This window comes from Scomber japonicus, chromosome 10 (assembly GCF_027409825.1).
Source record: "Scomber japonicus isolate fScoJap1 chromosome 10, fScoJap1.pri, whole genome shotgun sequence".
In the NCBI taxonomy this organism is placed as follows: Eukaryota; Metazoa; Chordata; class Actinopteri; order Scombriformes; family Scombridae; genus Scomber; species Scomber japonicus.
In genome coordinates this window covers 20,103,799-20,121,507 of record NC_070587.1, presented here as the reverse complement: position 1 = coordinate 20,121,507, position 17,709 = coordinate 20,103,799, and the positions used below count along the sequence as shown (strand labels likewise).

The 17,709-nt window shown below is 42.5% G+C and overlaps 1 protein-coding gene across 1 annotated transcript; it reads right to left on the bottom strand.

The window, feature by feature from the left end:
• Window positions 1–1,271: 1,271 nt before the first annotated feature.
• Window positions 1,272–16,106, bottom strand: sall3a (spalt-like transcription factor 3a). The gene is made up of 4 exons (XM_053327033.1): window positions 16,025–16,106; window positions 3,907–7,050; window positions 3,304–3,641; window positions 1,272–1,703 (listed from the first exon to the last, which is right to left on the bottom strand). The coding sequence occupies exons 1-4, from the start codon at window positions 16,104–16,106 to the stop codon at window positions 1,272–1,274; spliced, it is 3,996 nt and encodes a 1,331-aa protein (XP_053183008.1).
• Window positions 16,107–17,709: the final 1,603 nt, after the last annotated feature.

The window sequence follows — 17,709 nt, the reverse complement described above, 5'->3', positions numbered from 1 at the left end:
GGAAACATGATGCAGATAAGGAAACCATTCAAACACACACCTGTTCTCTTTTTTTTTATTTAAGAAGGTTTTGATTGAGTGATGAGTTTGCACTCTGACGAGTAGCACAGATGCAATAACAGAGAACCGACACTGCAAATTGTAGGAGTGGTACGCTGAAAACAATGAAAACAGCACGTGATAGATAGCTCAGTCAAAAGGTTAACGGTAACTCACAGACAAAACGTCTTGTTTTTAAAAAGTGCATTCACAAACATGACAAATACTCTCAACTCATGATGTCTATTTTTATGTGATACAAAATATGCATACCTGTTTTAGATTTGTCTGTATTTCTATACATAGATATTTCTTCAAAAGGATCACTTCTTTTTTTTTCTTTTTTACAAAGGTTAAAAGCAGGGTTGTGGTCATAGCAGCTTCGGATATCTCTAGCCTCATGTACATGTACATGTGCATGGAACGAGATACACATAATCTCAACAGATATCCAAATAAAACCTACAATTTTTCTCTGTTGTCAACTCAAACGAGATACTGTTTTATTGAAAGAGATATTCATCAGTGAAGCCTGCAGTTTAGAAAAAAAATGGATCAATAAAATGCTTGGGCCATTAAATATATTTTTGTATACCCGCTTTTTTGTCAATATCATAAATACTAAAGACACAGGACAATATTATAAGACAATGCTGGGAGACTAAATGTAAAGATTAAAATAGTTCAAACATTATTTTTTTCAAGTTTTCTTGTTCATGAGAAAAAAAAAATCAGGCGAGCACAGAAACACTATACTTCAGTCTTTTCTTCAGCCTATCCATGGCCCTTTTAAATTTAAAAGAGCAATCATAAACAAGTTTGCCAGACAAAGGCCAGACTGTCTTTAAACAAATCTCTGTTCTTTTCTGTTTTAGTCCCGTAAGATGCTTCCCCATCATAAATGAGGCAGGATCCTGGTTTCAAAGGAATTCATAAAAGCAGTCAAACATACTGAAAACCAAGTACCATGCAAATCTTGCAAGACGACATATTCTCAAACAAGAGACAAAGTATTCTTCGTATAGGCGAAATATCAAGTGAGGAGGGAATGGGTGAAAGGCAAAGACCTCTAATCAATACTAAATACTATATTTCCAAAACCAAACAAAAAATATTTAATCTGTACATAATATAGTACGCATGAGTTTAGACTGGATCAGCAGTTTATTTCCTTGTCATCAGACTCTTAGTCTTTGCCATCGCCTACCTTGGAATAATACAGAAAAGTCTCTTTAATTGATCCCAATCTCTTTGTTCTCCTCCATAAACCTGGAGAAAGGGCGGCTGGCCCCAACCTCCAGACCAGCTTTCTCCATACCAGACATAGGAGGGCTGCTGCCAGTGTGAACACGGTCCATTCCTCCAGGCATGGCTCCCAATGAAGTGATTCCTGCACCACCGAGGCTGACAGGAAGCTGGGTGATTCCTCCATTCTGGATCACTGAGATCTCATTGTTTTTCATGGCCAGGCCGTTGGTGATAGCGGCTGCATACTGGTTCCAAAAACCAGGGTCAACATTCATGGCCCGAGCGGCCAGATCCTTCTGAAACATCTCGCTGAACTTCATGGCGTCCCCACCCAGCAGGGCCATGGGATTCTCCACGGACAGTCGCCGACCCCTTCGGGCTGGAGCGTTGTTCCACATGTGTGTTCCCATGTGAACCTAAAATTAGCAAGTAAATCAAACAAAACAATATGAGTGTCACTGTAAACTGAAGATACTACATCAAAGGCAAATACTACTTCCGTACAAACAAAGTGAAAAGGCTATAAAAATGTCAAAACTGAGCAGCGCACACTTTTGGGATGATTTGGTGGTACATCAAAATGCTATTTTAAAACACATTTGGATGTTTATTTACATTAAATGCACAAATATCACATAAGCATTACGGGCCAATTCATAATTTTCACGTCCGCAATGTCTACGTGACATAAATGTGACTCTTCAATAAACATCTGCGTGCAGCCCAAAATTTGTGTGTTAACTGCGCATGTACTAGAAAAGCAAACTTTAGGTTACTTGTGTAACCCTGGTTCTCTGAGTAGAATGAGTAAAGGGAACAGGAATGCCTGTCTCATGTATGTGCTGTACTCCTATTCTCCTGTTTTTTTATTATATTATACATTTTCTATATCACCTTACAGGAACTCTTCAGCTGCATTCAGACTGAAAACATCTCTGTGAGACAATACAAGGGGCTGTGTTGGTGTGGGCTTGTTGTTTAAAGTGCTGGTGAGAAAATGAAATATGATCCAAGCAAGTCCAGTTGGAGTAACAGATTATTGCGTTTAAACGCTGATCAGAAAAACAGTGCACAGCGGTTTGTAATACTCACAGACTGAATTTTACAACTCTGGAAAGTTATCATGCTGTGTCCGCAGACGTCCAAAAAAACTATGAATGGAAACGCCTGTGCGTCCGCAGTCTATACACATTTCAGCCTTAGTTGATATTTAAATCATGTAAAATTATGTTTTATTTGAAAAAGATATTTGAAAATATGAAACTCTTTAGTTCAAATTAAATGTGCATTTTTACATCTGAAATGTATTGATGTTAAAGGGATAATTCATGTTGTATGAGGTATTTAAGCATAGTCAGGGTACTATCTGCAGCAAATTGCAGTCTGTATCCCCCAGTTTGCAGAAGTACTGATAGAAGCTAAGCAATGTTCTGCTGTACACAGGGCCAAGAGCAAAATATATTTTAGCCACCTAAATTAGAACCATCTAATGCAATTACACTACAAATCAGCTGTTTGGGTCAGACAGTGCTGTTGCGGCATAATACAGAGTGCGGCATATGTAGGAATACAGAACTTCTACAGTTATGAAAATTTGGTGCCAAAGGAATAGGCTATCTCACAGCAAGGTGAACATATTCTAAATATAGCATGTACTTAAACTGATATTGATTTTTTTAGGTGAGCCTTTTTTTTTAAGGTGGCTACGTTTTGCTGCTGCCTCTGTGCACAACAATACTTTGCTTTGCCTCTGTGCCCGTACTACTTCTCCAATTTGGAGGGGTGCAGTCTGCCATCTACTGAAGGTAATAGACTGAAAATGGATAAGAACCTCGTACAACCCTACTTGAAAAAAATGCAAACTACCCCTTTAACTACATGTGTATACAGTACTCTAAAGGTCTTTAGCCTGAATCAATTCTAGAGTGTTACATGTTATATACTAAGCATATTTGCAACCGGAACAACTCCATTTATATACAGTTCTGTTTGGTGCAATATCAAGTTGGCACATACCTTCAGGTTGCCCTTTGTGGTGAAAGCCCTTCCACAAATGGAGCAGGCAAAAGGTTTTTCCCCAGTGTGTGTACGCTCATGGATTTGCAGAGCGCTGGCTGAAGAAAAATTCTTCCCACATGAGTGGCAGTTGTGCTGCTTCGGAGTGCGTCGTGGGGGCGGGGGAGCCAACATGGGGTTGATGCTGGGGCTCATGGTGGTCTGGGGCGCTGCAGCAGGAACCTGGATGCCCACAGGCAGGTGAGAGTTGTCGCTCAGGGACACTGACTTGCCGTGTCCATTCATCTCCATTTTGATCATGTTTGACGCAGTGCTGGCCAAATTTGGAGGGTTTAGACCTGAAAGAAAAGAGGTCAAATTAATATTAGAACACTTAAACATTAAAACTGAACGGGGTAAGTTTGCAATCTGGGAGCCCCAAATCAGCTGTCTGATTCAGTCAGTTAAAAATCCATAATCACACTCACTCGAAACTGTTACAATACCATTATAGTGTGTATGACTACATTATTATTTAGAAATGACTACACATTAAATCTGTATCTATATTAAATTCACTTTATATAATGACTTCAGTATCAGTAGATTGTGTTAATTGCTTACCTCGATCTCTGTTTAGAAACAGCATGTTGAAGTGGCTCTCCTCCTTGATAAAGTGCCTGCCAGGTTGAGTGGCGGTCAGGTCAAGGGCCCCAGTGCCTTCAGTTGCAGAAAGCGGAGATGGGGTCTCTGATTTTTCCGACTTAACTGTTGTCAAGCCTGCTGTATTGTTCTCTTGGCCCTCTTCTGCTGTCATGGCACTGCTGTTATTATTGTTGAGTGTAGCTGGGGACTTGGATCGCTGGCTCTCAGAATGGCTGTGAACTGGGGACAAATGCTGCAAAGAGTCAGAGGACTCAGACAAAGCAGGGCTGCCCAAGCTTTGACCTTCAGCATCCCCCATTGCAGACAAGGAGTCAGTGGTAAAGCAATCAGTCTCTCCTCCAAAGCTGCTGCCATTTAGCATGGGCTTTTGACCAAATGAACGGGCCATGTTGGCAGTGGAGTCAATCATCTTCATCTGGTTCTCCATAGCAGCGATGCTGGAGATGATCGAAGTTGGTGGGGAACTCCCAGGTGAATAAGGTTTACATGGGTCCACTTCTCCCTCTTTTAAGTCAACTTCATCATCCATAGCCTGTTCCATTTCATCCAGAAGGTCATCATCATAATTACTCATCGCATCTAAACTCTTCTCATCAAAGGAGGGGTCAATGTCCATCTCTTGGAGGCTTTCAGGGATTGGAGTGTTGGGGATCTGTCCTCCCATGTGCATACGGATGTGCTGCTGCAGCACAACAGCATTAGTGAACTTCTTCTGACATATAGGGCACGAGTGCTGGACTCGAAGCGGGGGTTTGGACCTATGGACACCAAAGTGTGTTTTCAGATTTCCTTTGGTGGTGAATGCCCGCCCACATATCTTGCATTTGAAAGGCCTCTCGCCAGTGTGGATGCGATAGTGCATCTTCAGGGCGCTCTGGCAGCTCAGAACACGATGGCAGATGACACATTGGTTGGGGTCAGTCATCTTCTTGTCAATGTTCTCGACAAGCTGCTGCAACTTTGACGTCTCTGAGGTTTGCATAGAGTCTAGGAGGCCTCCAAAGGGAAACTTGGCCTTAAATTGGTCTGAAAGCATGGGGAGGACAGGATGGGAGACTGGGTTGGAAATGGAGTTGGGGCTAGTGATGGGCTCAGTGACTTGGGCACTGCAGGACGATGTGGTGGTAGTGGAAAGGACCACTTGAGTTACTGTAGGTGTGGTGGTGGTGTTCTCCCCTAGCTGAGTAGAGCAGCTTGGGGGCAGAAGAACACCTTCAGGCTTCAAGTGAGGAGGTGCGTCCATCCCTAGGCTGGGTTTTGGAGAAGGTGAAGTAGTGGTCATGCCAGAGTCAATTATGATATTAGGGGACAAAGATGCACATTCACTTGAGGGTGGAGAGGGCCTCTGAGGGGACCTGTTGAGTGGAGTGAGGTTTGGAGACTCACCAAAACCCCCCATCATACTAGGCAGTGTGGGAGGTAGCTGGAGCCCGACTGAGGTGGGAACAGTAGGGAGGACCGGTTTGCTGTCTAACCATGTGGTGACAGGTTTTTCTGGGGGCAAAGACATACCATATGGGATGCCTGAGCTTGTGGGCACATTGTCAAGATACTCTGGCACAGGGTAAGGATTCATCTGAATATGTGGGTATTTCTCTTTGTGCCTCTGGAAGTGGACTTTAAGATTCCCCTTGGTGGAGAAACGGTTACCACATATGTTGCACTTGTAGGGCCGCTCTCCAGTGTGCGAACGCAGGTGGATCTGTAGGGCGCTGTCACTGCCAAACACCTTGGCACAGAACCGACACTTATGCTTGAAGAAGGGATCCTCAGAGCTCGGCTTAGTGTCAAACACAGACACATTTGGGGGCTTCCCCTTGCGATGCTTCATCAGAGCAGAGAGGGGGTCGAGCGCATTGGCTGTGGCTGCTATACTGGCCAGTGGGTTGGGGAAGATAACGCTGCTCGACGAGCTGTGAGGTATCAGTGGTAGACTGGAGGCAGAGCTCAGGAGGCTGTTGTGGCTGAGTGATGGAGGGGTGGTGGAGTTCCTGGGAAGAGCTGAGCTGCTGCTAATGCCACCACTTCCTATTACACTACTACTCGTGCTAATGTTGTTGTTCGTGACTGAGGATGAGCAGGAGGGAAGTAGAGATGACAAGCCAGAGCCAGTGGGCGGAGGAAACACTGAATTATTTGAGGATGTGTTGGGAATTGAAGGGTTAGACTGCTGACTGCTACTTTGTGGTGTTTGAGAGAGAGGTCCTTCTATTGCTGAGGTCAGAGGTGAAGGACCTTGGCTGTTGAGTGTGGCTGGCAACCTAACAGGAAGCTGATGGACAGGGGGAGTGATGAAGTTGTGTAGCTGAAGCTGACTTGCGACAGGGGGGACACAGGAAGATACAGGCCCCTGGTTTCCAGCAGCCGTGCTGTGATGGTGGTTGAGTGCAGGCTGTGAGGCAGGCTGTCTGTTCATCAGAGCCACTTGACTGCGTATTTGTTCTATCAGCTGCAGCTGGTGTATCTGCTGCTGCTGGAGGGCCATCAGCTGGTCCAGGATCATGGGAATAGCCATGGTGGAAGCCCCACTGCCTGCTGCCGCCCTCACACTCTGTGAAAACTGGGCAACTGCGACCCGGGTGCCATGCAGAGTCTCCAAGGTAACATTAGTGCTTGGCATGGCGTAACTTGTAACAGTGGAGGGGACGACATCATTGAGCTGAGGTAGCGAGCCGTCTGGCTCAGGAGATGTCACATCTCTCTCTTCAGGATCCATGATTTTTTCAGGAGAAAGCTCCAGCTCCATCTGCTCATCGTCCTTTTCTAGGACATTGACCCCATTTAAGGTTGCTGTCTCTGGGACATCATCCCCCTCACCGGCAGGACTGTGGTTACCCTCCCTGGGGTCCTCGCTGTCAGCCTGTTCACTAGGGCAGCTGGGTACAGGGGAGGGCTCTGTGGGATACTCCTGGGAGGGGTTAGGAGTCTCCTCATTGTCATTTACTATGAGCACCAGTGGGTTCTTGGTGCAGCTTGTTAAATGTTCACAGAAGTCTGACCACTTGAAGAACTCGGCACAACACTTCTCACATACATGGGTCTCTTCACTGCCACTGCGGCTCTCATTCCCGCTGTCAGCATCCTCCAGCACTTCACCTCGGGCTAAAGGGGGGAGGGGGGGGGTCAGGTGAGTGGAAGGGGATAGGGAAAGGGGGAGGAGGGAGCAAAAAAAAAAGAATTAAGGATTAATGAATAAATAATCAATAAAGAATCCACACATATTTTGCGGTGCAGTGCTGCAAAGAATTTAACCTTTGATTTTTTTCTCTCTCTTTTAACATAACCAAAATCAATATTCTTTTTATTTTTTTACTCTGAACAAATTGCCCTAGTTCACCAATTCTCAAGACCCAGGTTTGCGCATTCACACTCTCTCCATAGAGCCAGCTAATAATTTTCTTTGTGCAATCCATCAAATTATGAGGGCCTATCAATTGTGGATACTGCCGCTTAATGAAATTCCATAGAACCTATTGATTTCCAATATTTCATACAATTCACGGCTGCCTTGTCTGTTGGGTACAAATCAGGACTTTGATGGCCCCATTAGGATTCCCCTCTGCTATCCAGCCCAGTCATTTCCACCTGAATTTCAAATGCCTGGGCCTTTTCATTTGGTATTGCAATGGTAATTCTTTAGCCCTGAATGTAAGCGAGGGACTCTACACTGGAATACTCTGTTGTTGTGACGTCAGGAAAATTGTGCTGTTAAAGGTAAAGGCGGAGATCTGTTGAATCTATTACACTAGGAATATCTTTATTTTTAAATCCTGCCTATTTTGAAATGAAAAACATTCTCTCTCACTAAACTAATTCCCAGAGTTACTTTCCGTCTCTTTCCCCCCCCCCCCTCTCTCTCTTCCTCTCTCCCATACTATCAGAAATAAGACTCAACAAATTACATGCTAGTGCGATGGCAGCAAAGTCTCTGATTAGTTACACATGTTTAATCACAGTTGTAGGAAGCCACTTCCTCTTCCACATGCAACCATCAGAGTCAAACAAGCCGCTGCAGGCTCTGAACATTGACCTAATTCACACCTGATCAAAACCATGTAAAAACAGCCTCCCTTTTATGTATTAAAAAAAAAAAAAGTTTGAGTATCATTACTGTGTGTGTGTGTGTCTGTGGTTTTGTGGCTGTATACATATGCCCTTTTCATAGGACGTGTGCTCTATCACCGCCACAGCATCCGCCACATACTTTATTCCAGTCTTGAGTATATTCAGTTCCACTCAGAGACCCACTGTATATCTTGTTATATAACTATTCATATATAAATTAAACTATTTACTATACACTTTACATTATGAAAAATGTTTAGACAATTTCATAGGCATTTATTGCAAATGAAAGTGATTTATTTCACAAAAAGAGGGAAAAAAAAACTGCTCTAAAACAAGGTTAAGTTCTTAGGTGATTCTATTATAGTTTAAACGATGCAAGTCACTATTAAAGAAGCTGGAACTGAGTTAATAATTATTTGTGTGTATGTGATTGCATAACTAAAAGTCCCAAAAGGAACATGCCTGAATAAAAACACTGATTTCTATTTTCACTGTTTGCACTAATCATAGGAGTGCAACTCACTCAATAGGCTCTACCACCCTAAGCTACGAATTAAAAAGATAAAAAGAGATTTTGAGGGTGGCCTTACCTCTAAAAACTACTAGGAAACACTTCACATTACAGACTGCACATGTTTATACAACATTAAAGGTCTTACTGTGCTTTGTAAGTGAGTAAGCACACAATTCATTTTAAAGGCATGAAGCTTTTGTGCCAATTACAGTGACTCGTTAGTACAAAAATTCGTCACTCCTCCTGTAATTTCGGGCCAAAGGGGGCATGAGCTATCAAGGTCTGGTGTCTGTAGCTTATTAATTACCAACAGAAAGGCTTTGGACAGGCTCCATGTTCCCATCCTCACTGGGGGCAAAGCTGACACAACAAGATATTATTTTACTTAATCGTCTATGTTGCTAGGTTAAATTAGAGGGGGAAAAATAATTAAAGGATTGTAAAATATAATCTGCTTCTCTTTTTTGGATGTGTATTATATCTACATTTTACTATCAATGTCACCTCCACCCTTTGATTTTCTTCTCACCAGCCTGTAAAACCCAATATAAAAATTCTATTAAAACGCAAAATCTAATTGGTCATTTTGTACATTTCTCTTAAATAACATCACCAAAAAACACCAAATTCACAACAAATATCCACAAGTGAATAGAAGCAAGAGGCTGAAAATTTCCAGCGACACGTGACAGCAGGCTGAAAATCTCCTTAGCCCAGCAGCGGACAGCAGAACTCATTTCCATAATTGAGGGTTGAAAGGTCAACACAAATGAGTAGGCATTGTGTTGAGCTGATTAGTTATTAGAATGGTATTACTGTCAATCTCTTTTATTCATTCATACAATTACAAGTGGGGGCCTTTGTATGCCTGTGACCTCACACACACACACAGTCTCACACACACACACACACACACACACACACAAAGGCATGTTTTTTTTTCCTCGCACACTTATCTAGACACGTAAATTACATGCATATGTATAGAGATATACACCTTTTAAAAGGCCACATATACACATGTAGGCATGATTTTTTCTGAAACTGAAAATGCCTGCCGTGTGTGAATAAGTGTGTATGCTCAGGCCTACTTTGTTAAATCTACCCTGTGAAGAGCTGCATTTTTAAGTTGAAATAAAAGACAAAATTTGCTTTTTTCTTATTTTAAATTATTTTTTGTGAATTTTTTAAAAAATCCAGTTTTTTAATATATTTTCCTATGTGAATTTTTCTAATTTAGTAGCAAAATGCATTATAATGGCACCTAAAAGAATATTGTGAAGATTTTGTTTCACTGTTTTATATAAAATAGCTAAAAAAAATGCTGTGACTAATTTATGTGCACTCTGCCTTTGGAAAAAAAAAAAAGTTTAAAGGACAAATTCACAAAATCAGACGCAGTCTGAACATCGGTACAATTAAGTCAATATGTTACAATGCGAGACACACCAGTGCACCACCTGATACTCTTCCACAACCAGCTTGGGTGCCAACCAAACAGTGAGGTGCCATCGTGATGAGCAGCTGTATGAAGGCGACATTTTGTGGTTGGCGTGTGTTTGCAAGACAGTGAAAAGGAGAGAGTTTGTGTGTGTGTGTGTGTGTGTGTGTGTGTGAGAGGGGGTGGGGTATTGATTTTCCTATAGCATGAGAAAGGAAGGGATGAAAAAAGAAAAAGAAAATCCAATCCGTTTTTCATTCCTCTAAGAGTCTTCATTTACTCAGATGCAAATATTAAGCTGAACGCGGTCAATGGAGGGATTGTAGACATTGAATCTGTGTGTCCGCTATCTTGCTCAGCAATCTTTGGCATGCTAACTGAAACCGCTAATCTGACATATTATATCAGATGAGGTATTCATGCTTTCCACTGATTCTGTGAAAGCCACAGAGCCGTGCATTGAGCGGAGCATTGAGCAATTACAAATTCTCCCATTCTTAACCATTTCCAGATTCACTTAATGAATACACACACAGACAATGACACTGGTAACATTTACTCCACGATAAGGTAAAGTCAGCTTTGTGTCATGGGGAAAAAAAAGATTATTTTAAGGATTTTGTTTGTTAGATTTCAACTTTTTTTGCAGCTCAAAATGTCTTTGCCAGACTATGATGTGTGTGATTTGATTCCCATAAGCACAAGCAGTAAGAAGTGTAATCTCTCTTAAAAAAAAAAAAAAAAAAAAAAAAAAGCGACTGCACTTACAGCCTTCCTAGAAGCGCCCCTCCTTCTGTCTGTTTTAAAATGCATTCTTCTTAAGCATCTGAGGATAGCTTAGGACCCTTAAAGAGAGATGCATCACTTGTAGGTCCAGCCCAAGTTGGACGAGGAGAGAGGCGGAGGGGTGCAAAAAAAAAAAGGAGGCCTGCCAGGTTTTACAATGAAGGAATTCTTGTGCCAGTTTCTTATTTTCCATTCAGTTATTGTATAACATATATAATCTTTTTTTTTTGGAATACATTTCCAACTTAAACTTTGACTCTTAAATTGTGTGGACTTTGCTGCTTTTTGATTCAGTAATGTATTAATGGATGAGTCGAAGCACACAGAAAAAGAGATCTTTAAAATCATTTTTTTGATAGCGCATTTTAAAAATGTGTTTATTCACATTCTTAAAAATAATCCATCCATTTGTCACATTGTAAATTCTCCTAAAGGTTTATTGTTTGTTTGTAATTTAAAAAAAAACCCAAATCTTTAAAAAAACCAACTCCACTATATTTATTTCTGCTCTTGCTCAGTCTCAGGTATTGTAATGTCTGTGGCTTTAATGGCATAAATCATCTCCTCGAGTGATTCCACGCGTCCTCAGACCTGCAGAGACTCGAGCGTCATACGCGCACAGCTCTGTGTGTGTGTGTGTGTGTGTGTGTGTCATCGGCCTGGTCAGCCCTACTGCAGAGTGGTACAGTCATATCTGCACTAACAGAGGGGCCTTTGTCATTGCCTGCAGATGTGGAGCAGCCAAAACATTAACGATTTGTTTGTGTAAGCATTCGCAATACAGTATTCAATGACGGCACTCGCTCCAGATGACTGTGTCACCCGTCAGGATGGCCTTGCTATCTCTCTGGATGTGGATTTACAAAAAGGAAAAAAAAAAAAAGAGCTGGAGATGTGGAGGAGGAAGAGGAGAGTTTACGATCTAATGGCTCATCCTCAGCAGGCCACAGGGAAAGTCTAAAGTATGTCTTTTTTAAAAGCAGATGTGCCTCAGCTCCAAAAAAAAAAGAAAAAAAAAAAAGATGTTATTATTTTAAAATGGAAAGACTCTTAACGCCAAGAAATCAAAGCGCCATCATTATCAAATGGACGCAAATCAGCTGTCAGACTGCTCCTGCGTGACCTTTCCGAGCCCTTCCTGAACCAATCAATGCCAAAAATCATCAAAACAAACAAAATGATCTACAGACAAAAACACTTCTTTTACCTCTTCACTTGATGGCTTTCTCCTAAATCCCTTAAATCTGCTGTCTTGTCTCATTTTAAAAAGCCCTTCGCTCTTGTCTAGTCTTTCCTCTCAATCAGGATCTTACTTGTTCATGTATACGTGTGTGTGTGTGTGTGTGTGTATGTGTGGGTGTGGGTGTGCGTGTGTGTTTTCAGTGCTGAGTAGTAATTAAGACACAGCCATATTTGAGTGCTTTCTTTTCTCGAAGACATCTTTGGCACAACTGTGTGGGTGGTCTACAGGCCTGCACCCAATAGTGAGAGGGGGGATTAAAACAAAAGCCAAACAAAGCCCCACTGCAGGGGAAGTGGGCAACAAGCATGTTGTCACTGTCAGCAGGGATCTTCTCACTATATTATATATTTTTTACACCCCATAACTACTCACCCTGCCTCTAACATTATGTTGCAGAGAAAGGCAAAAAAAAAAAAAAAGAAAAAGGGAAAGATAGTGACGGTGTGTGAGAATTCAGTACAGATTGTGACATTGAATGAAAGTGGATGCGGCCTTCAGCAATACTGCAATGAATGAGACACTGAAAGCAACCTTTTTCAATGAATTCAAGACCAATACGTCCTTCTTAACACACTCAGATTCTTACTATCGTTTTCTACTGTAGTAACACACTGAAATGTGACTGGTCTTGGTCGTGATTGATCTTGTGTATCTCCATCTTTAACTGGGCACATTTAAGAATAGGAAACTCCTCTTTAAAAAAAGGTGTGTGTGTCTCTCTGTGTGTGTGTGTGTGTGTGTGTGAGCACAAGATGGAAACCGAACGTGCTCCGCGCGCCGCAAATCTTGCACGCCTCCACCCACGCATTCCACACGCGCACCTTCAAAAGACGCTGGATGCAGGAGGAAGTGGTGGCGAGATGAAAAGCCCGTCGCTGTTCACACTTTCTAGGACACGAGTATAAGCTGCGCTGCCAAGGTCAACGGCACACATGTTCTAATTGTACAGGGAGCTTGACATCTAGCGGCAGGACCTGGCTTGCCGGGCTAGACAAAGGTTAAGTCAGCAAGCTTTATAAAAGCACTCCTAAGCAGCAGACCCCCCCCCCCCCCCCCTCTCTCTTTCTCTCTCTTGCTCTCTCTCTCTCTCTCTCTTCCTCCCCCTTCTCTTCCTCCACCTCCCTTTCCTAATTCTAACACACACACACACTGGTACATACATACATACATACACAACCTGCCCCCCCCCCATGCCTCCCGGGGGGCAAGTGTCCGGAAGGCCCTAGGGGGAGATGATATGCCAGACAAGGGCTTGTTGGCACTTCATTTTATTTTTTCCATCTTTTTAAGGGATGCAGCACATTAACTGAGCTGCAGTGGACAGCAGTGGAAGAACACACACACACACACTCTAAGAAAAAAAGATTTGGGGAAAAATCTCAACACACAAAGTGATCTAACATTTCAGATCATCACCCAACTCCTTAACCGTGTTTTTTTCTCGAAATGCACCTCAGACCCCCGCGTGTGTGCCGCCCTCCAGCTCCCATCTAGAACACCTCTCCGGACGCTCGACTCCTTCCGCCCCTCTTTTACCACTCGCCTCCCCAACTGGTATATAGATTTTAAGTCCAAATCGAGCCGACGATTGAAACTTTTAGAATTCCTCCGACATTATATGCAATGATTTGTCAAGCCAAAGCGATCAATAGTGTCGTCACGAGCTGCACCGCGGCGACGGGCATCGGGGAGAATCAGATCACGCTGCAACGTTACAATGACAGCCTTGACATTCGTCGCTCGTCCGTAAGGTATAGCCTTGGATGAGACGTTGTGTTATTAGGTTTATCTTAAAGTGTGTATGGGCTCGCTGTGCTCTGCCAAAAAAAGGCTTGGGATTGTTTCACTGCAGCGTCTGCCCTGCATGAAAACAAGCGAGCCAGTATAAGTGCTCCAGCCAAGGATAGGGCAAGAACATTCCACAGCCACTTCCAGTCTTTAAGCACAATGGCATATAAGTTACCCACAACACAGTCTGTGTGTGAGTATTTTTATTCTAACACTACACATATAGCTCTGTTTATGCAGGGAGGTGTTAAATTGGAGAAAAGAATAGAGGAGAAGAGTATGTATATTTTTTAGAATTCACTCATTCCTTCTACTGGTGGCTTAATCTTTACACTTCTATATGTTTCACAATTTGTAACTATATATATATATATATATATATATGTTAAAGATGTAATTCCTGCATCTAATTAGTCTAAATGTCAGATTTTATGACAGTAAAGAGAGGTCACGCTTCATTCCGTGATCTTACAGGCGAGCAACCTGATGGATGTTTTTCGTATCTGAGCAAAAAAATCTTGGACAGCTCATCTCAACATTGAAGCAGAGACAATGTTGGGTGTTAAATTTGTCAAATTGACCCCCCCCCCCCATCCCCAAAATCATAAATCCAACTAAAGCTAAATCACAACAAAGGAGACAAGGGTCATCAGTGTGACACCTAGCATTTCCCCCCTCCATGCAAAGAGAGCTGCTCCCCAGAGATTACATCACGCATTTCTATTAGAAAGAAGACCTACAAAGTGTGAGTGTGACCGTGTGTGTGTGTGTGTGTGTGTGTGTGTTTGAGAGTGTGTGTGTGTGGGTGTGTGTGTGTTGGCCAACATAGCAAGGTATAAATAATAGCAGTGATTTGTTGGGAACACCAAGCTTGGTGGATGCTGAACATGAGAAACATCATGATAAAAAAGGCGCAACAGTTCAAATACTAAGAAAAGTCATTTTTAAAACAATAGAAAATCATATTTTTAGAAAATGTTCCAAAAAAGACTACATTAATTTATCTAAAACCTCATATATTGATTTATCCTACATTTATAATATCTATGTAAAATATCAGAATTAAAATACATGTTTAAATTGCACATTGAAAAACACTTGTGTATAAAAAGGCTTCCTGTATAATAATATAAGGCATGTAACATCCCCACAGTTCTCATGCTATTACTATAATTCCAACAGCACTTCACCTTGCTTAACATCTGACTTTGGCTCTATAATGATCTTTCTATTGCGCAAAAAAGGTTGAGTCCACAGAATAAAAAAAAGATGAATGAGGCTCTTTTTTCTCTTTTCCACATGGCGAGGACGAGCTCTGTCAACCGATCTTGTCGACATTGTGAGCAAAAGGGAACAAATCAAGTGTGCTAAATTTATGTGAGGGGGGGGGGGGTAAACAAAAACATTTCCATAACAAAAACAAGGCTTCGACCTGCAACAGAACTGGCATTTTGTTCCACGGAGAAGAAGCCAGACAGGCGCTCAGGGGACAAAAGACACGAATGCAAAAATAATAATAATTTAAAAAAGCGGTGAACTATTTTTTATTCTTTAAAAATGTAGATAATTAAAAATGTTTCACCAATTAAATGATTTTCTTGCAAAAAATCAGAATTTGATTGCACTAAAATTGAATGTCTATTTTTTCCCCCCCTCAACTTGTCAAATTGTGTGTGTGCAAGTTTGGTGCGTGCATTTCGGTGTGCGCGCATGAACACACAAAGTCAACTGCAAAGACTCCGATATTTGACATGTGAGGACGCATTAAGTCATTTTTTAAAGTTAGAAACAGGCCTTTGAAAAGGCCTTCAGCACATAAACGCTCCTAATGTACACTGTTCTATACTATTATATACATTAGTTGACATCAATCTTTAAAAAGTCACAGAAGCCGGGATGCAGGTTAAACTCATTTCTAAGACGAAAACAAACGAGAAAGAAGAAGTGTATCAAAATAGATGAATAACGGAAAAATCGCAGCTATATTTAAGAATATGATTTTATAAGAAACACAGAAATAATCCAAATGAATCCAAAAAAAAAACTTTGCATTTAAGGTGAAACTTACAAGAAAAAGAGTTTCTTTAAAAAAAAACACACACACACAAAAACGCTCCGAAACCAAAGTAGAGAGACAGCAGTGTTATCGTGCAGCAGCCAGCAGGACAACTACAGCAGCCTGTTAGAAAAGAAGACCTGGGATAAAAGACAACCTCAGCTGATCAAATCCACTCACCGTGCTCGGATATCACCTCGGCTAGTGCGGGATCCTCGTCCGACTTGAGGTGCTGCGGCTTGGCTTGCTTGCGTCGGGACATGCTGCTGCTGCTGCTGCTGGCGTCAGTGCTGGCGATGCTGCTGCTGCTGTCTCTGCGTTTTGCAGAGACATCAGCGAAGAGCGAAGGAAAATCAACACACCAAAAAAGTTCGCAAACAGTCTTGGTAAAAGCGGAGAGAGGAGGGAAGCAAAGGGGGTATAAAAAAAAGAGAAAAAAAAGAAAGGAGAAAAAAAAAATCAGTGAAATTAGCCGGTGTTGCCTCTGCTGTTCGTGTTGCCGTTGCTGTGCGTGGGATTGCGCATGTCGGTATAATAATTATGATAGTGAATAATGCCTCGCGATTAATGGCACCGTGTGAAGGTGGGGAGGATTGGCTGGAGTCCAGCGGACGCGCATTGGATATGGTAATGAGGGACGGACTAAGCAATTAGCCGCTTCACTCTCAGACTTTTATCCGTCTCTTTTTCTCTTTACTATCCAACCTCTCCCCCCACCAACAACACAACACAACACACCAAATCTCTTGTTATGCCCAGCACTCGGGGGGGTCTTCAACAGGGACCGTCAGACTCTTCACCCCCCCTCCACACCACCACCACCACCACCTCCTCCTCCTCCTCCTCTTCCTTCTCCTCCTGCTCCCTCCTTTCACAAAGCGCACTGACTCACAAGTGCCGAGGATTCACCGCTGCGTTTCTTCGCGAAGTATCTCTCATCTTCATCACTCTGACCTTTTATGATCCCAACACGTTTATCTTCACAACTTCAGAATTAGTCTTTAAAAAAGTCTTATCTCGAGAGATCTTGGCTCAGTTCTCGCACTTTCTCTCTCGGTAACTTTTTCTTTTGGGTTGTTTGTGAACACGCACCTCCTTCTGAAATGAAACGATGTGTACAGTCTTGAGATGTTTCAGGGCTTTTTTTTTTGTTTTTCTTCTAAGTTTTCTCCTGATGGATGTCTTTCCGGTAAAGTAGCGGCTGTTACGCGGACATCGGTACCCAAAAAGTGGACGGGAAAGAGTACAGGTCTTGACAATAGCAATAAACTGTCACCAGGGTTTATTATTAAACCGGTGGCGCGATCAGCAACAGTCCTTTTCTTAGCAATAACACGTATGTCAATGTGAAAACTCGCTTGTCCCTCAAAAAAAAAAAAAAGAAGTCGTTTCAAGCGTGCCTGATCGCGATGAAAGTTCCTCTCGTCCTCCTCCTCCTCTTCTCGCAGCGTTTAGCTCCCGGTTGCGCCTTCGCCTCGGTGCGCCCTCTCCAAAAAAAAAGTGTCTTTTTCTGGATATTTGGCTGCCAAACACTCAAACACCCGCTTCTTTTCTCTCTCTCCCCCCTTGCCAAAATGAAAGCTTCACTTAGTGCCTTCTGTTTTGGGTCGGTTCGCCCGCTCACATCGAGGCCAACTTTGAAGTTATCTTCTGGCAGCTCAGTAGTAGTAGTGTCGGTCTCTCGGTGCTGGGCATGGCTCCGTGTGTGTGGGGGACTGCGCTGTGTGTGAGAGTTAACCCCCAAGCAGAGGTTCAGCCCATTGCTTTCAGCCACCACTAGGATGTACCACCACGTTACTTGTTCAATGGATCGTCCTCAGACTCCAGTGTGAACACCCAGATTTGACCTCCCATCATATAATATC